Genomic DNA, 20,104 nt, shown 5'->3' with positions numbered 1-20,104 from the left:
TCACTACCGAAACATCTACCTGCACTCCACTCTTCTCCCGTGCTACTCATGCATAAATATTTATAGATTATTCTCGAGTTCTTTTATGACATGCCTCAGAAACATATGGCAAACACAGTCCTTGTTACAGTTTTGAAAGCTTGGGATAGCAGAATGTCCTTGTACTCTAACCAAATTCATAAAAGGAAAGAATTACAAAATTTGCAGCCAGCTAGCATGACTTAGGTTTTTTGTAAGTTGACACTCACTACAGGGCAAGCGGCTTCAGCTTCTTCCACCTCCTCTGTTATTTCCTCATCTGAATATTCATCAGAGATAGTATCGGCATCAGAGAGGTCCGTAATTTGAACATCAGGGTGATCCAACAACCAGCCAACCAAGGCTTCCACTCCTAATACAGAAAACAAACTCAGTCTGTCTCTACGGGATTCCATGACATTCTTAGCATAGTATCCAAAAAGAGAAGTAACTATTGCTCCCTTGTAAGTAGCATTTTAATCTGCTTGCAACTTTTTTCTAACATCACTAATTTAACTAAATGAAATACCTGGTAATCCAGAAGCACTTCCAGAGGTTCCAGACAGAGATTTTAGTGCAAATTCTATGTTTTTCCTAGGAAATCCCATTTCCATAAGTTGAACTACAATGGGGAGGGGTGGAATTGGAGATTGCTTGCGTTTCTTCATTTTTGTGGGTCTGATATGTTGCACTGTGATGGGTGTTGTAGCTTCACTAGAGCTACAGTCTTCAAACACTGGAGTTGAAGGATGTGTAGACTCTACAGCCAGATACTGGCATACTGCCAAAGCAGCAGCCTAAATGAGAACAAATAAATCAGTCCAAGTAAAACAAGTATATTTAGCATGTTTTTTGCGCGTGTGTGTGTGCCTGAAATTAAAGGTTATTTGCCAAAAAGGGTTCAGTGTCTTTTTTTTTTTGTCCTAAACCTACAGCTTAACAAGTTTCAATTGGAATGTGAATTAAAGGGACTTCTTTATTAGGTTACTTATTAGCAGAAAACACAGACTGTACCTCAAGCTCTTGTTTGTCAAATATTGCTTTCACAGGTGATGGTTGCGTAGCAGCTGTCAAAAGTTGCTGTAAAAGAATCATGGGAGGCTGAGGTCCTTCAGGAGACATATCTCCTATGTCAGGAGAGGCAACTGCTCCATCCTCTTGAAACAAAAAACATTATTTTAACCAAAACCAAGTAATGTAAGTCAATTGGGAGACTTATTCTGGGGTTATGGATTGATGAAACACCTTGTTATTTCTCCTCCACAGGAATCATGCATTTTAAGATTAAATCATGTGTGCCACAATCTCCACAGAAAACAAACAAATGAGAAATTTGTAGATAAACAATAGTTTTACTAAAAACCACCTAGAACGTGTCTAGCAGAAACTGCTCAGCAGACAATGAATTTGCACAAGTATCTTCCGAGTTCACCTTTTCACAATAAGATTCTTGTACAGAGGTCCTTCCAGGCTAAATCACCCTGTTAGTTGTCTATATGATCTCATTGATCCCCAAAACGATGGTGCATACTTTCTGGATTGAGTCATTTCCCCCTCTAATACACCTTTTGGGAAAAGTTCCCTATAGGTATTCATTGCCCCTTCAAAAGAGTACACCTTTTTTGAATCAACTGGCTTATGACTCTGCAACTTTTACAGTTGATTTTGTATTCTTGTTGGCACAAACATTCCCATGTCCTAGATCTTTACTGTGGCTATCTCAGGAAAGTGTTCTCACTCTTCATTTAACTCCAACAAAAGGAAGTTCTCATATTTGAAACAATAACAAAACAGTTAATAGTCCTCATGCACTTATGCTGTTCTGGTTAAGAAAGGAAAAAAGGAAAAAAGTTGGGGGGGGGGTTCCCCTTAAAAACTGATGGTAGAGGTAAAACCACATTCCATTCCTGAGAAAAAAAAGTCTAATGATTCTGCTGATTTAAAATTTGGCAACTGACAAAAATGCCCAGAAATATACAAATAAACTGAATATATTAATATATATTTAAAGACATTACCTGCTTCACAAATGCGCAAAGAACATGAACTATAAGGACTTCAATAGCTATCCTGAAAGCTGACAGAGCTATTTTACTTATTTTTATATGTAGAATGAATGTATATAGAGAATTAATTCAAATTATTAAAACTACAATTCCTTACACTACTTTGAAGATTATGCTTAAGACACTGTATCCTGGTACTTGTTTCACTGGAAACTGCAAAATATTTGAAGTAAGATGAATAGCCAATTGAGAACTCATACTTTAAGCTTTGAAACAAAAAAATAAACCACTGCAAAAAAACCACAAGTTTTTAAAAATTATTTAGAAAGCTTACTAACTATAGAAGACTTACAAATTTAGCTAACTCCAATATTTCAAGCTTCAAACACTTGATCCACTTAGTCTTCAAAACCTAAGTTAAAAAGTCAAAATGCTTTTAATGTATGTTTAAAACATTCCTGAATTTTAACTTTTAATTTGTAGTCTTTAGGGGGCAAATCTAATCTCTACCCTCCAACTGCCATTAGCAAAGGTTATAGTCACATACTCTATCTACCATCTAAAACAAACAGCAGCACACTCAGGTTGCATTTCAGAATACCTGCAGGATTTAACGCACACTCCTGCACAGCTGGCTGAGATAAGATCTGCCTTAGCGTATCCTGGTGAGAAAGCAGAGCTCGGCCTGCTTTCAGTATGTACAGCTTTAATTGCTGGCATCGCAATAGATCCAAATCCACTTGACCTATCAGAAATATTAAGCAGCCATTAGCACTAGGAATCTCTTGTATTAGAGAAGAAAGGCTATCAATTCATACAACCTCAGTCCAAAAATCAGTTTACATCTTAACTCAGTGTGTGAAAGCTTGTGAAATACTGATGATATGAGGTAGTTTGAGCAGCACCTGGATAAAGTCTGCACACATTCTATGATATTACAAACACCACTGCCTACTTTTCACACCCTAGACATACAGCTGACATATAGCACAGTAAGTGCAATTAAGATGTTATATGCATTCAATATTTTAAACAATTCAATACAAAAAGTCCAGCCCCAAACCTTATTTACTTTTTCTTGCCAAAGTAAAAACAGTATTCCACTTACAGTGCTCAGCTATTCATCTCCTAGCTAAACTTGTCTAAGTGCGTATTATTCAATGTCGACTAAAAAAGGTAAGGTTCCAGAAAACTCTTTTTCTTATGTATGTTTGCTGTTACCAGTACTTTTCCCAGAATATATTTAGCTATTAATCACAGAATGGTTTGGGTTGGAAAAGACCTTAAAGATACCTAGTTCCAACTCCCCTGCCGTGGACAGGGACACCCTCTACCCCTCCACTAGACCAGGTTGCCCAAAGCCCCATCCAACCTGGCCTTGAACACATCCAGGGAGGGGGCAGCCACAACATTTAAAAACAAAACAAAAAAACCCCAAATAAAATCCCCAACTGTACCTGAAAGACCCTGATTGGGAGACTTCATTCTTTGTTTTTCTATTTTACTTCCAGCCAGATTTACTAGTTGAGCCCAAACAGACAGCATAGGTTCAGTGAAAGGCAAGTTGTTCACATTGAAAGCCACAACTGGAAGCTAGACAGTGGGGGAAGAACCAGACAAAACAAAATTTAAAAAAAAAAAAAAACAAAACCCACACACACATAAAAAACCCACCACAAAACAAAAAGAACCCAATAGATAAGCATTTTCCAAAATTCTACAAAATTATTCAAAAGTTTCAATGGTTATTAACTGAAAAAGAGAAAAAGTAGCATTCGTCTTACTGCTCTTGACCAGGAACAACTGCAGAGGATTTCTATTCCCTACATAGCTCTTAAGTCTGTATTTGTACCACACAATTGCAGGTTTACTTGGTGAAAAAGCAAGACTGAGTCAGAGCAAAGAAGAACTGCAGTCCCTGAAGCAGACCAGGCACTTTGACTGTGCTTTCACTAAAGTCATATTAATCAACTTCAGATTAAGATTTAAATGAAAACACTCAAGAGTTTCTACATTAGTTAGCAAATCAAGTTAAATATAAATAAACAAGCTCCTCTCATGTAAGAGCTGTAACTCACATGGTTAGGACCTGGGATTGTACCTCAAGCCAAAGGACTTCAGCTCAAATCCCTTCTCCTTTCACCTCCTCAACATATGAGGATGGGAATTAAAGGGGCTATAGAGTTTCACATGAGAACCATCTTAGATTTGCACTTAGAGTGCTGTATGTGTTGAATGTCAATATGTTTATGCAATGAAGAACAAATATTTTCTTTGCACCATATCAGAGTCTTTAACCATACCTGTATTAAAGCCTCAATAAAACAAACTTACTGGTTTTAGCTGATTCAGAGGGCACACTCTGCATGTCCGCATGTCATAGAACTGTACAGTGATTTTCCCTTTTGGGGTGATGCGTGTCACCGTGCCTTCTCCAAATTCATCATGAACTACTTGTCCACCCAGTCTCAAGCGACTGTCTATGCCACCGATGACCGCTAATACTGCCATTAGGCCTCCCACCTCTGGATTCTCAGTGTCAGGAAAGTAGTCATCCAACAGAGCCTAACAAAGAATACAATAAAACTAACTGTGGGGAGAAAACATATACTTCTATCTGCTTTAAAATACAAAGTTAATCACACATACTTCAATTTAAGAATTACAACACATAAATATATATATAGATATAAAAAAATACAAAAATGGTTTCAAAGTTGAGCTTAATATTGTTTACAAACATTTAATATTTATAATTTTAAAATAAGTATTGCTATAAAAATGAGCTTATTTTAAAACGTGGAAACTACCCCTTCTGACTGTTTTCCTGCAAAGATGTGGGTGATGGAGGTTAGCTGAGAGTTGATGTACTTGTTTATGAGTCCATTCCACTGGCTGAGCGAATGGAGTGTCCTCAGCAGTGCCACTATCTCTTCTGCTAAAGTACTACTGTGAGTGGCAGTTAGAGATGCTTGGGGCCTGGCCTTTCTCCTCCTCAGAGTAGATTCTGGAACGACAAAGCAATTGCACAGCTGTTATCAATTTTACGCACACATTTTCTATACATAAAAACAAGACACTGAGGGAAAACTCCTCTACCTCTGAGTAGCGGGATATCTGAAGAACAAGTACTAAGCAGGCTGCCTAAAAATCCAAACAGTTTTTCTACAAGAAATTTCATGTCTCTCGACCTTTCATTTTTATCCCAGGATGGAAGTACTGCCTTCAACAAATGTACAGCGAGGATCTAAAAAGAGAACAAAATTAGTGTTTTCCATTCTAAGTCACCAAATATTAAAGAAGTTCTCAAACATACTAAGTACAGAAGAAAGACATTTTAAAAGTTAGCCTTCCTTTCTACAATGCCAATTTCTTTCCAGCTGTGGAAATTACAGAGCTACTGATCTTCTGTTCTGTTTGCTAAGGAATATTTCAAAAGAAGCTCTGCCAGTTCAAAGTCAGTAGCAATGTTATTGGCACATTATATTAGTGAATCCAACCTCTTCAACACTCAGGACATGAGACACACACACACACTGGAAAACAATGTAAAGGACTAAAACACATAAGAAAAACAGGAATACAGAATGGGAACGTTTGTTTAGATTCCAGACTTGGAACTTAGTCCTAAGATGTAGTTCAGAATGAAAGTTTCCAAGTGTTCTGCAATGAAGGTGTGATAATTCAAAATCATGAGATATAGAGCTGAATGATACAAGAAAGCAAAAAGCAACCAGAGTGACACCCAAAAGTAGTTACTGTGAAACCAGGGCCTCTGACACAGTACAGAAGGAACAGGCTGGCATCTCTAAATCTAGACACTCAGGGCAGGACTGACGAGGAACACAGGAAGGCACAGCACTGCAGTATCAAAGAGCAGGTGGAGTAGCATATTCTGATCACAGAATCACAGAATGGTTTGGGTTGGAAGGGATGAGTATTTTAGGTTTTGATCTTCCTCATCTTCTACCCAGAAGACCAATACAAGCACTCAGTAACAGTGAAGAGATCTGTCTTCTTGTAAATCTCTGTCAATAACACCTCCTTCTAAAACTTCAAGGTCTTGTCTTTTTTGTGTTATTTAGACTGGTACGTGAGGACTGCTCACTTCTCTCGAGTATTCCCTGAACAGCAGAGATGACTAATGCACTAAGTCCTGGATGATGTGACTTGTCTCATCATATTAAAAATACTGGCAAGAATTTGTTGGAAGATCAACACAAAAATGCACAGGCCTTTATGATACAAGGCTTAGGTTAAAAAATGCTGATGCCTTATCAAGGAAAAGATTAAGATCATCTTTGGATCCCTGAGCCTTAAGACTTGGAAAAGTTATTCCACGATGAGGAAGTACCTGAAAAAGGCACTACAAGATGCTACAAAAAAAAGAAAGAAAGAAAAAAAAAAAGAGGAAAGAGGACAATGGAAATACAATACCAAAATAAGATGCAAAGATGCAGCTTCTTAAGAGAGATTGTAATTAAAACAATAACAACAGTTTACTATGGAAGTAAGGACAGTAGATAATACACAGTTTGATAACTTTAAAATGAAATTGCACATTTTTCCTAACCATCTTTTTGTTATTTTTTTAATTCAGCTTCTAGGAAACATTATATGGGAGTTTCTGGAATACATTTTCGGAACACTGTTTTGGCCTCTCATCTGTATAAAGCTTTAAGGCTTTCAACAGAACAAGGGAGTCTGTAGTGCCCTGAAGGCTCAAAAACTTAGACATATATTTAAAACAATGAATCAAAAAAATAAGATGACATGTTATCTTTTTCCAATTAATTAAAAACTGATTTAAGGACATTTCTTAAAAACATCTGTTTTTTAAAATACTTTTAAAAAAAAAAAAAGACAACTAAAGTCTACTAAATTCATTGCCTATCAAAGTAATTTGGAAATACACACATTACCTGTCTCTGTAGTGAAGCAGCAGTGAAAGACTCATGCCCCTCAACAATTTTCATTAGCAAAGTTATCCACTGAGATGTACTAAGAGTGCTGCACATCTGAGGCATGAGTGCTATACTTCGAATGAATCCCAAGGTGCACCAACTCCTATGCTGTTCTTTATAAACTAATTTATTTGGCAAGGAAGCTAAAAACAAAAAGATATATACATATAACAGTTGACTTTTCCGCCAGCTACATAATTCTCTATACACTATGCAGGGCTTTTTTGGACAAATCATAACACTGAGCTACTCCACTGTATGTACATGAACTATTAACTTCAATTTTAGAGCCTGTAATTAATTTTATTAAAAATGCCTTTAAAACAATTCTCATCCTTATACCGTTTCCTCATTTCAAAGTAGATAACAGCATTATTTCTCAAATTACAAAGAAGCTATGGAGATGAATATGACATACCCAGTCATACTGTTCCCCCCAAAGAGAAAAAGAGTGTTAAGAAATTAATTGTGTAAGCCAACCATACACACCCTGATGCCCCACGTCTCATGCATTTCTCCTGCTTTTACTGCTTATGTTCCAAGAATGCTCAAGATCACTTATGTTACTTTTGCTAACAATTAAGATGTTAAAAGCTCTGAAAATGCACTTTCTAGCCTTTGGCCTTAAAGGATTAAAAACTAGTAACAAAGATTTACAAAGTTAGAAGACAACAAAGCACAAAACAGAAGCATATAGCTGAATCGGACTGTTTCTATATAACATACCTGATTTATCTATTGTTCCACTCTCCACAAGCATACGGAGTAGACCACACAAAGTGCGAGTGGCATCACTTTGCATGACTTCAGCATGGACGCCAGCAGAGAGACACAGTGTCTGCAAGAGGTTCACTGTACTTGTCAGCATCATGGAAGTAGGGTGGAGATTCCTTTCAACTTGTTCTCCTTCTGAAGGGAGACACAAAAGGTACAGGAATACATTAATATTGTGTTAATCTATTTCACAAAGAGTTCTGAAAAAAACCCACATGTGAGAAATTTGTTGTAAATATTTTCTCTAAGATTTAACATGAAGATTCCTTATTTCCAACTGCAAGAGCAAAATATAAATCAGATATTTTGTGCAGATATTTTCAAGTTATTCTCTAGCATACACAACTTAAAAGAAATTCCAAATGCAGTGCCAAGAATAGGGAAGTAGTGTGACTAGATGTATAATTAGGCCATATAAAAAACACACTTTAGAATGGCATTAACATATGTTAAAATGTGTACCTCCTGGTATCTGTAACTGAAACTATTTCAGTTGGATAATACTGTTTTCTTTGGCCCATGAATATGCAACAAATGTGATACCATTCTGTCTATCCTCCTTTCTCACAGTAAAGCTACCTTAAGAAAGATTCTGGTCAGAAATGTACATCTATTAATCTTCTTTGATGAAGCATTGTCTCCTGTGAAAGAAGCTTTTTCATATTATAAGACATCAATTTTGGAATTCAACTAAAACCCTGCCTCCACTTTTGCAAAAAAAAAAATTGCTTTTTTACCAGAATCGTCCTCAGTGTCTGAATCCTCTGTTGTGGGCTGCGTTGCCGGCGGTGGCTCAGCTAGTTTGAGATCATATTTTCCCTCCTTCCCCATTCTGTAAGAATTTGTACTTCCAGTGTCCCACTGCACTCTAATCCAGCCATCTTCTCCCAGTTCTCCAATCACACGACCCAAACCTGGAGGGGGTCCATCCTGACAGAAGACAGCAGCTCACATTACACAATCAACAACACTAATTTGTATCCAAAGTTCATCAAATAATAATGCTATTGCTCTTATTTGCTGCTAACCTTCAACAATGTTTCAAAATCCAGCATAAAGCTGGACAGCATTTCACAATCTTCAAAAGACATTACCCCAGTAAACCGCAGCAACACTCATGTTTAGATCTATTTCACTATATGTAAGTGCCACACATGCCTAGTTGGAGGTGCATAATAATGCAGCAAACAAGTGATGCAATTCCCTGTTAAATCGTGAATCAACACAGTCTCACTAAAAAAGAATTTTCATCTCCAAAAATGAAGTTAAGCAAACAATTAATATATTTTATGCTAATTCTCCAAGTCTTTAAAGTGTAAAATGACCTTTAAAGTTTGAACATAAAATTCACAGACAGTCCACTGCATAGAGACTTTAGATTTTAACACACTCAAACCTGTATGAAAGAGGTTGTACCTGATCACCCCATTTCCAGTCTACCCCTCTCACCACTCTGGTACCAATTTTCATCATGGCTGCCAGCTCTGGTCCAGAAACAGGGAGCTGAACAGGTGTAGTTTCCTTTCTTGACTCTTCTAGGACTGTAGCAGAAGCTCCACGAGAAGAGGCAATCATATCTTCTTCAATGTTGTCAGAACTAGGTCCTAAGAGGAAAAAACATGAAAAAAATTTAAAACCAGCTACAAGTTTTTATATGTGTTTTTGTCACACTTAAACTTTAAGGCACATAAAGTTTGCAATATAAAAGCAATAACAAATATGAAAGCTGACAACAGGTGATACAGTCAGATGAGCTTTTAGGAAATTAGGATATAATGGTTTTAAATGCACAGGACTTTAAATACTTAATTTTGAACAATAATAAGTGACAAATAAGAGACATGACAAGTCCAGTGGCTAAATGGTTCTACTAACAGAATTTTTTGGAAAAAACTTATGAGCACTCCAGTTAAGTGCAAGTTACGAGAACAAATATTTGCTATTATCTAAGAAAACAAAGAAAGAAAAAGCAGAAGAACTTGAACCATGGCAAAAAACCACCACAGAACTTTCTGTAACAGAACAAAGGAAGCTTTCAGCTTAAATATGTAGACTGGGAAGAGTTTTAATAGGTAGAACGAATGAAATTAAAGGAGTAGGAAGTAGGTAGTTTTCAATGTTTTCATTTTAGATTTTCCATTTTTAATTTATTTGTAATGTTTCCTCCAAAACCACACTATCACTCCTAAGTTCTAGCAAAAGATGACCAAAGCAAACGCTTAAGAGAAAAATAATGACAGAATAAAGGCTACAGTCAAACCAACTCCCTTCTCAATTGTGCTTACAGATGTGGATTTTGTATCACGGGTAAAGGTAAAAAGCATCCAGTCCCATCTTTTAGCAGTAAAGTCATTCTGTAGTTTGGGTACACCAACAGGTAAAAAAATACAGGAGATTTATGAAACATGTGCTTCTTTCCAAACCAGAAACAAGATCTTGTACCTATCAGCCGCAGTGTTGTTTGTGTCAATGCTAGCATGCCAGAGTTAAGAAGGAGGCTCAAGGTATTAGCACCGTGCTGCAGTGTCAGCATGTTGAGCATGACCAGCAGAAAACGTGCTTGTGGAATAGTCCCAAGACTTGGTCCTGCTGGATTCTCATTAGTAATGGTTTGTAGAGGAACAGGCTGCACACCTAATTCAAAAGTAATATAAATAACAAAGTCAGTTGACATTTGGGAGCTACGATAAAATACGTTATAGGTTTGTTTGATGGTTTAAAATATATTTTATTCCCTGCTTGGCTTTAAGAACTTACAAGCTGAAGTTCCAAGAAACCTTTTATAATTTAATTTTAATGGTAAAATGTCGCTAATGAATAACCAATGACCTGTTGCTGGGATACCAGCAACATTCTCTTAAATACTGAGAAGTGAGTGGAGGAGCGGAACGACGCGTGGACAGAAAAAGTATTTCTTAGGGAACTGATTTTAGGATCCCAGTTATTGGGAACTTTAAAAAAAAAAAAAACAAAAAAACAAAAAAACAAACAATATTCATTTAAAACAGTTTTCTCCCAAGCCAACAGCAACAAAATGAGATTCACCTAGTTCTTTAAATTTTGCATTAGCATCTAGCAAGATGTTCCGGACATTCTGAATAGCCCACGCATACAACTTTCCAAAAGTTACTTCTAACAGCATTCTGTTAAACGGTGGGATCAGATCGACATCCTTCAAGCAGTCGGTAAGAGGTTCCCTTCATAGAAAAACAACAGCAACAGTAAATATTTTTTTTTCTTACTGAAGAACTGTGAAAGCAAAAACAACAGAAAGTTTTACCCTATATTGGCTCCTTCTGGAATAAGCCTCTGCCATCCACAGAACATAGCATACTGCACAGATGGGAGCAAAAAATTTTTAGCTGCCAATTTCAGAATAGTATCTATTCCCTCCAGACGAACTTCTGCTCTTTCCAACTGCAAAAGAGAAAAAAAAAATTGTCATCCTCATTTTAATTGCTAATACATGCAAGCCTATTTTCATTCATTTTACCTGTTTTAATAAACATTTTCTCATCTTCTCTACGTCCACTGGCTCTTCTTTAAGTGCAAATTCAACAATGGTGTTAAGGAGGGCAGACTGTGGATATAAGCCTTGGACATTTTGCTTCAGCCATTTGTATTTGTGGACACCTGTAACTGTACTCAAAAGTGGCTGCCACTTATCCTGCAAAACAGGAAGGCAGCAGCTTAAAACCAATTTTAGATTACTGAAAATATAAGCTATTTCATGTAAAACCATGATCAAATAAAAATACTAGGAGGGTGAAAAAAAAGGAAATTTCTTCAAAGGAAAGAGCTTAGTAGTATTTGTAACTCATTATCTTTAGAATTGCTACATAAAATTTCAAATGCATTAATATTCAAAAAAGAGGAAGTAACCCATCACAACCTTTTATGTTGAAATTAAGCTTTGTCTGAACACTTCTAAGATTATCAATAATCTAAAACATAGAGAAGGTATCTTTACGTATTCTAAACATGCAGTACACAAGCTTATTTTTAAGAATTATTCCAGGTTTCACTAAAACAGTGCCGCATACTTAATTAGATATACCAAACACCATTATCAGAATATTAAATGTCGAGTTATAGCAATCATGCTTTAAATAATATTTTTTCCTCGTTATTTTTATTCACAAGGTTGATTCAAAATCTGATATCCTACCTTGGGTGATTTGATTGGTATGGGCCTTTTATCTATGGGTACAGGACTGTGAGGTACCACACAGGATTCTTCTAAATCACTCTCTTCATTTCCAATTTTGGATTCCTCCACATCAGCAGATTCAGATTTTTTCGGCACTAGAAATAAAATAATTATTCTTTCATGTAATGTGATAATATTTTACAGTGTCACATTTTTAGGTTTGCATGATAACCTAAGCATACAGAATGATTAAGATCTGCCTGTAATGAAATGGAAGTGTACTCTTGGGGAACTCTATGTCCAATTATCGTCCAATTAGCTCTGGTAATATCTGCAATATGCTTTTATCTTGAAAGACCAATTTCAAAAGCACTTCAATGTTTGTTCACCACATTAATTTATTTCCAGTTAAACAGTTCTTTGACTATAATGCTTTAATAAAACATGATTTTTAATGAGATGCTACTTCTAGTTAAACTTTACTGAAACCAATTGAGAGAGACTGATACTGGATCATTTTTAATATGCTGGAACACAAAGAAAGATGCCCTCACCTAAACTTGACTTCTTGTCTGTCTGTTTTTGCTATAAGAACAGATATGTAACCACCGATTTAGAAAAAATCATGAAAATGCAGCAGAAAGCAAATGGCTTTGATGCTTTAGCTAACAAGAGTCTCAAATATAGAGCAAAAAACCTTGGAATGAGATTGATTTTCATTGTTTCAAAGAAAATACAACATTAATGTTCCCTTACCTCTTTTTTTCCTTTTTTCTCTAATTATTTTCTGAGCTACCCTCCGCCATCGGGGCAAGGAACTCAGAAGTTTAAATTTAGACATTATAGACAGATCATTGCAAACTGCAGGACGTAGTTCATTGAATAAGAATCTCAAACGTTCAATGACAGGAGCACACACTTCCTTATAAGAACGTCCTTGTTCTTGATGGGTCTAGAAAAGGCATTGAAAGATTAGGTTACTGTTTAATATACAATAAAATGGAATTTTTAATAAAACACTTCAAATTAAAAATAATCTAAACTTCAGCAGGTAAGAGGCTTACCTTAATCAGTGAGCATTTTGCTTGGTAGACAACACGACACACATCCACTACAGATTTTGGTAAGGTTTTGTGCTTTACCTGGTCAACTCCAAGGGCACCAGGATGAACAAGAGACAGTGCTACGTGACCTTAACGGGAAAAGACAATCTCTGAATATGCATTTCCAAAATCATCCATAGCAGAGTTTAAACTGGTTCAAAATGCATTCAGGGACAGCTACACCACAAGCCTACCTACCCAAATCTTCATGCTTCAGAAGACAACATAATAACAAACGTCCTACTTCTTCCACAGGATGCTCAGGAGGGAATGTGATTGGTGTTGTTAAGTGACACTGTTTACAGTATCTCTCTATTTGACACAAGAAGTCCTACAAAAACACACAACAACCTCTATTTAACTTTCTTTTTAAATACAATGAAAGGACCCAAAACACTGCAGTCAGCATTTAAATAACACCCAATAACTTCCACAATCTGAACTAACATTCAGAAGCAAGATACACCACACAGTATGCACTATTTAATACACAGCGATTATAACCCAGTACCACAAAGAATGCCCTGTATCATTATTATTGTATGAAGAGCAACATGGCTCAAGGAACAAAGCTACCACTCCTTTTATCTTTTCCTGAGACAACCAAGTCACCTAAGACAGCTTTTAATTGTCTTCTGACTCATTATTATTGCTACCCTATCCTCCCAAGGACTTATTTGGGGCTTTTTGATAAAGCAGTTGAACTCAAAAGATTAGAAAATCTGAAGATACTACAGAAGACAGTGATCAATGTAAATATCAGGGTTTTTTTAGTAATATCCACAATTCGAACTAGGTGAAACCTGAACCCCAAGGCACAAAGAGAGTTTAAGACAAAGGCATACATGCACCTGACACACATAATACATTTGCACTTTGACAAAGAAAACTCTATCTTAGTTCAACTGGAGATGAGCAGGGTCTGTCAATACTACTAAACCTTGAGAAGGAAAGTAATGCATTATATTTTTTTTGTAAGAACACATCAAAATTTTTTAGTTCTCCCACTCAAAAATTCAAATGAAAGCTGTACTGTTATGCTATTAAGTGAAATATGCAAATTTTATCCATTAATAGTACTCAACCACTGCTTTCACAAAAAGGAATTCTGAAATAATGTTTTCAATTGTTTTAACTTTTGGAGAATTTTCACCAACAAAACCATTTCAGGCCACCACTGTCACCCTTCAGCAACAGTTTTGGTGAACAGAACTATTGAGAGCTTACTTTCACAGTGTGATCCTGAATATTATTATCTGCAATAGCTTGGAGAAAAGGTTGTGAATGGTCACTCAAAGTTAATCGATGCGTATATAGTTTTGATTTATTTGGGGTAGTGTTGCCAGGCGAACTGCAATGGTCTTCATCTTTTTCCTCATTGTAACTGTAATGAATCTGACTAGTTTGCAAGCCTCCAGAAAAGATAGATGACTTCAACCATTCTAAAAGAAAGAAAAGACAAATGTATATTCTGATGAAAGATTAAGCTATTGAGACTCAACAATTCACTCAAATAAAATGCATGCGCAGCTTCAAACAAGGTTTCAGCAAATGGAAGAGCTGCTAAACTTTTTCACAGAAAAAAATGGTTTCTGCAACTAAGAAACAATTAACATTACCTGTTCAGATATATCAGTGAGATAACTGTGCTATACAGAGTCTCTATTCTCTTCCAATATTCTATGTTGTATATTACACAATTCCTGATATTTAACTGTTCAAAATTATCTAATCCCCATTTAAATCTTGCTAAATTATTGGACCTTGATAAGCGTGGTAATTAATGTTAAGAATAAATAACTTCTTCAGAAGACAGCAAAAGTAAAGAGGTGCTAGATTTCCAGTTAATTTATTTGGCCTGTGGCTTTTTTGCATGCTTTGACAAGTATTTATCCCTTATTTAAGCTCAAAATGAAGTTCTGCTTACTGGCACATTCAACTTCCAGAGGAGAAAGTGGTGTGCTCATCGCCAGGTAGGAAGCGTGCAGTCCAAGGAGAAGACCCAAATTCCTTTCTGTGTCTATTAGAGGTGATGACAAAGTACTGAGATCTGGTGTTGTAATCACTTCCTGGTCAGGCTAATGAAAAGAAATAGGAGTTAAAAGCTAGAACTGAGCTCCAACAAGAATTTCGAAAGCAAAGCAATAGTCTACTTTAGAAAGTATGCCTCCATTTATATATAACATTTTTACCTCCATATACTGGCCAACACAGAAGGCATGCATTGACTCCCGCGTGTCCTCAAATTGCAAAGCAGCTTCCAAAGCAACAACTGGGTCCTCACCTGCAAACTGAGCTAATGAAAGAATGAGGTATTCAGTATACTATCTAAAAATCCATTTATGACACCTAATTTTGAAATAGAAGTAATTTGTGTCTTTAATTCAGAGCCTCACCAAGTATGCTACCACCAGTTAAAGACTGAGTTTGGAAGTCCTTTATATCGTACACTTTCCCATCAATCACTGTCCAAAATCCTCCATCTTTATTGTGGTTCTCTAGATCAGCTTTACGTATAAGTGTCACCTCCTCATTATTTCTGCAACTCTGGCCAGTAAAAAATGAACCTACAGGTATAAAACAGAATAGACAATTTATCAACAGAAAAACGGAGAGTAAAGTGGCTTTTTAACATTCTTTTAATAGTTGCCTAACCAAATTCTTCACATCTATACAAAGGTTGTTTGTATTTTGGTATGCTTTAAAGTCAAAATGGCTATTAATATGTTCCTGTCTACATATTATGCACTTAAATTGTCTGTATGCTGTATTCTTTTATTCATTCATCTCCAAGGTCACACTGTCAAAGACCTAGTATTGCCTAACTATATGGCTGTTTTGTTTGGAGGTGGAGCAGAACAATCACTGCTCTAGTTGGTTCTCCCTCAAAATTACTTCAGTTTTATTACATGTTTGCCTGCAAGGCATTGGCTGTATATTCAATTTCAGGGTAAATCTAGGCTTTTTTTAAATGAAAGAAGGTTACATACACATTAGAACTCTTCCAATCTACATATCAGTAATTTATTTCAAAATAAAAGTAATTTCATCCAGGCTAGAATCATCACAGTAATGTTCACACACATGTGTCTTCATCTCCATTTGCTCTATTAGACCAGTAACGGAATTTTCACATAGTTTTTTTCTCTCTCCAACACACCAGTCTACCAGTGTGAACTTTAGCTCTCTTGGGTTATGCCAACCACGTTTCATTTCTCCCTCCACCAGTAAAATGCTCATCGTCAGAAGTATGCATTTTTTCCTGTTTCTCTTTTCATCCCAGACACGGCTCATATTATAAAGTTCCCTGGGAAAAGAAAACTTCCTTATTTCAAAGCTTTCACATTACTCTCTCTTTATGTTATGGATAAAATTTAGTAACAAAATGCATAGAGGTACTACTCCTGTTTTCACTGCAACTTTTCACACTCAAACGTGCAAAATGATGTGAACCACTTGTTTAAAAAGTTGCATTTGTACTCTGTTTAATCCTACCTCTATATATAACTTCCTTAAGAATTTATTGACAGAAATAAATACTGCCATATGACTGCCATATTAATTGGGTAATAAAAATTTGTAAAGTGGAATTCCCTTCCTGAGAGCAGTTCATGAAGTCACCATTTTTATATAGCTATTTTATGAAAACATAAATAAATAGTCCAGATGCTACTGGTACATACCCATTATTCCTGGCCATGCTAAATCCTCATTGTCATCCCTGTCCTTGCCAGGGGCTAAATGGTTAAATCTGTCTAGGTGCTCTAGCAAGCCAGCCAACAGAGGGATAGCACCAGCTTCCTGCATTAATCCAGCATTTTTACTGAGGAGTAGCACTATAGAAACCACCAATTCTGGAAGAAGAATGCCTAAAACACAGAAAAAACAGAAGATACTCAGATTTAACTCAAGACCTACATTTATAGCATCACGGAAGTAAATCACAAAGCAATACATTCTGCCTTCTATTACTGCTTTAGTACAAAGCTCTTGCCTTCCCCATCAAATTTGCCCTCCTTCTTGCCCATCAACCAAGATTAAATTGACTCTTCTTTAGTCATTTAGAACTTTCAAGAACACCTACGATATAACTGTATAATTTCATGGAAGGGGAGGAAAGGAGGATAGCAAAGGAAAACCTACCTGTTAAATCTCCATCCACGACACGAGATACTTCTGCAAAATGCCTATGACTAGTCGAAGCAATGCTGGTTGCCACAGGAAGTATATCACCAATGTGTGTGCACAGAAGAGCAGTGTATTTCTTCAGCAAAGAGCCAACGCCTAAGAGGTCAGGACCTGTACAGAAAGGAGAAAGACCACAGAAAACCACAGTCATACTTAAGAAACAGATTTCAAAAACTGTCAATCTCTTCTGAAATGCAGCCACTCAGTATTAGCACTGAATTAAGAAACATCATCTTTTTAATAAAAACTTTTAAAAGTTTATGAAAAGTTTGTTATCTAGATCCTGTTGCCTTCCAAAGAGAAATTTTCCTTTACAGAAAACAATATAGACTACTTTCAAGTACTTTTCAGACAGACTCAGCAACTAGGCTGATAAATAAAACAAGAAGATAAATTAAAATAAGAAACTGCTATCCTGTAAAAAAAATTACAGAAATGTTTGAGGGGGTGGGGCTTATATTTTTACAATAACTTACTGTATGTATTAGGGACCTGCCCAACACAATCTCCTGGATAAAGTTTACTAACAAGCAGACGCTGAAAACGGAGCAACAGGTCCAGAGAAGCAGATCTCTCTTTGCTAGAATGTTCATGGTCCATGCAGGAAGAAATGCGACGAGCAACATCTTTTAGTTTGGCTATCGTCTGTGAAGCGATGTTCCTAATTGGTATAAAAGTATTGTAAAGTACTTAAAGAGAGCTGACAGTGAAGACAGTCCACAAGACATGGGTTAAGCTTTTGCTTGAATTTCACACAAATAAGAAACCTAAGTTTCTTTGTAGGATGTTCCCTTGTTCGCACCAGAGTACCCAAAAAGTAAATTTTTTTTGTGGATGCATTTTGTGTAATAGGATTTGTGAAATTAATTAAATTTTTATTTTTTGTCATGACTCATAGGCTGCAATTAAAGTCATGACACTACGTAGTTCAAAAAGAGTCTCAGTACTGATTAAATTACATGGTTACCATCACACTTAAGTGAAAAAGCACAATAAATTTCTTAGTAATCTCCTAATTACTTCCTGCTACAAATTAAATACTACTGTAGCTCACAAAGGAGCTTTGTTCTCAGCACCCTATTGGCCCTGCATTCACAATTCTTTCTCAGTGTCAAGAATTTAAAATTCAGGTTTCTCCCCCACATATAGCCCCAGCTACAGCCTCCTTGAGGCAAAATAGTCAGTTCTGAATAAATTTGTGCTGATTCTCATACTTTGTAAGGACAAGCTTTTGAACATTTGTCCTATATTTGTTACACAGACTTTCAGAGTACAGGAAGAAGAAACAAAATCCATAAAAGCACAGTAATAAGTCTTTTTAAATTCAGGTAATTAAGTATATAACTTTGCTCCTTAGTTCAGTATTTTTAATTCTGAGGAGCTAAAATGCTCACAGGACACTATTTATTTGTAACCAAAATTAGTCATCCTTTAGTTGACTAGGTCATAAAACATCTAAACACATCTTCTGTACAAAAATAAAAGACAAATTCAAAGCAATTACCTTAGTAACTGCTGAATTAACTGAACTAACGGTAAACTTTGTTTTCCTGCAGATTCATAGATTCCAGTATTAATAAGGTCTTTATCCAATGGAGTCCTGCTCCTATGAAGCGTTGATGCATTTGCTTCTTGTTCATCAATTTCTTTTTCCTTCTGTGCTTCTTTTTTTGCCTCAATATCCTAAAAAAGTAAATCAAGTTAAAGAAAACATGCAAACTGCTGCTGTGATTATGAAATGTTTTACTAACATGTATCGATGATAACAAGATCAAGTCACTTTACCTATGCCAGAAATTAAACAATTCCTACCAGACAAATGTGTATTGTATATTCTGTAACAACCACATAGGCATACTTCTTTTTAAACAATTGTAATATAAAAAGAAAGGGGGAGGGAGTGTAAAAGGTAAAAAAAGAGTAAAACTCCAAATTCAACTTCCACCAAACCGAGTTAACAATTGATTTCTGTTCTATGTATGTTTAAACACACCAGTAGGTGCTGCACAGTTCACAACTGAAGGCATGCTTATTCTGCTTATGAAAGGAACAAATCCAGTCCACTGTAGAATAACCTGGGTGAGATTTGCTACTGAACTATCATCACACAGAACTCCATGGAAACGAATTCACCTAGGTTTTAGACAATGTAAATTAACCTGTGCAGTGCTGTACGCTGCCACCTAGATCACTTTGAGCATATATCTGAAGTTGGCTCAGGCATCTCTGACCTATGCTCTAACACAAATGTACCCTCGGAGACAAGAGGTCCTGCATGTCTTTAAATACAACAGAAAATGCTAATGCTAGACCGTGCGTTGAAGTAAAACTTAATGCATGCATTTCCTCTGCATCATAAACCTCCCCATTTACCAACAGTGGAGAGAAATAAAGAAGAAAAAATACTAGGAAGAATTAAACAAATGAAGAGGCAACAGAAAAGCACAATTTTGTTTTCACAACCATAAATATGCAATTTATAGCATCTGTGCAGAAGATGTCCCATCTCTGAGAGGCTAATGGAGAAGATGGTATATGCAGAATGTTTCTTTCATCCTTTGTATAACTAGTCAGCACCTGTTAAACATTCAAACCAGTCTGAAATTTGGGATGCTGCAAAGAATCCATTCATTTTGAGTTTCCAAGTAATAAGGCTGAAATTTCTGCTGGAGAGATATAGGTGACATCAAGGAAGTGAAAAACTCAAGAATTCCACAGAAAGGTAGAAAGCGCTTTGTAAAATTATATTCCTATTACAAAGCCTTATGAAAAAGTTTGTTACCAGTATTAAAATCATCACTCTAGGCAACGAAAAGAAACACTCCATTAAAAAGGAGAATATGATTCATGCTTTCATACAAACATTGGCTCAAGTTACAGGTCAAAAGAGGATAACATCAA

At 36.2% G+C, this 20,104-nt stretch overlaps 1 protein-coding gene across 6 annotated transcripts in view; it reads right to left on the bottom strand.

Moving 5' to 3' along the window:
• HERC2 (HECT and RLD domain containing E3 ubiquitin protein ligase 2) overlaps window positions 1–20,104 on the bottom strand; it is a 115,172-nt gene that overhangs the window by 51,963 nt on the left and 43,105 nt on the right. For all 6 annotated transcript variants that reach the window (XM_054813830.1, XM_054813834.1, XM_054813833.1 and 3 more), the window contains 28 exons: window positions 18,708–18,886; window positions 17,680–17,864; window positions 17,159–17,314; window positions 16,699–16,884; window positions 15,412–15,582; window positions 15,208–15,311; window positions 14,943–15,093; window positions 14,243–14,457; window positions 13,214–13,346; window positions 12,977–13,104; window positions 12,669–12,864; window positions 11,931–12,067; window positions 11,256–11,429; window positions 11,043–11,179; window positions 10,808–10,959; window positions 10,205–10,396; window positions 9,179–9,366; window positions 8,500–8,692; window positions 7,715–7,897; window positions 6,947–7,131; window positions 5,124–5,271; window positions 4,835–5,031; window positions 4,359–4,589; window positions 3,482–3,617; window positions 2,626–2,769; window positions 1,033–1,175; window positions 548–815; window positions 249–391 (listed from right to left, as the gene is read on the bottom strand). In XM_054813830.1, the coding sequence (XP_054669805.1) occupies window positions 249–391; window positions 548–815; window positions 1,033–1,175; window positions 2,626–2,769; window positions 3,482–3,617; window positions 4,359–4,589; window positions 4,835–5,031; window positions 5,124–5,271; window positions 6,947–7,131; window positions 7,715–7,897; window positions 8,500–8,692; window positions 9,179–9,366; window positions 10,205–10,396; window positions 10,808–10,959; window positions 11,043–11,179; window positions 11,256–11,429; window positions 11,931–12,067; window positions 12,669–12,864; window positions 12,977–13,104; window positions 13,214–13,346; window positions 14,243–14,457; window positions 14,943–15,093; window positions 15,208–15,311; window positions 15,412–15,582; window positions 16,699–16,884; window positions 17,159–17,314; window positions 17,680–17,864; window positions 18,708–18,886 (4,755 nt within the window). The remainder of the gene's footprint in view (window positions 1–248; window positions 392–547; window positions 816–1,032; window positions 1,176–2,625; window positions 2,770–3,481; window positions 3,618–4,358; window positions 4,590–4,834; window positions 5,032–5,123; window positions 5,272–6,946; window positions 7,132–7,714; window positions 7,898–8,499; window positions 8,693–9,178; window positions 9,367–10,204; window positions 10,397–10,807; window positions 10,960–11,042; window positions 11,180–11,255; window positions 11,430–11,930; window positions 12,068–12,668; window positions 12,865–12,976; window positions 13,105–13,213; window positions 13,347–14,242; window positions 14,458–14,942; window positions 15,094–15,207; window positions 15,312–15,411; window positions 15,583–16,698; window positions 16,885–17,158; window positions 17,315–17,679; window positions 17,865–18,707; window positions 18,887–20,104) is intronic.

The sequence above is a fragment of the Grus americana genome, chromosome 1 (genome assembly GCF_028858705.1).
Source record: "Grus americana isolate bGruAme1 chromosome 1, bGruAme1.mat, whole genome shotgun sequence".
Taxonomy (NCBI): Eukaryota; Metazoa; Chordata; class Aves; order Gruiformes; family Gruidae; genus Grus; species Grus americana.
This window is presented reverse-complemented; position numbering and strand designations above follow the sequence as displayed.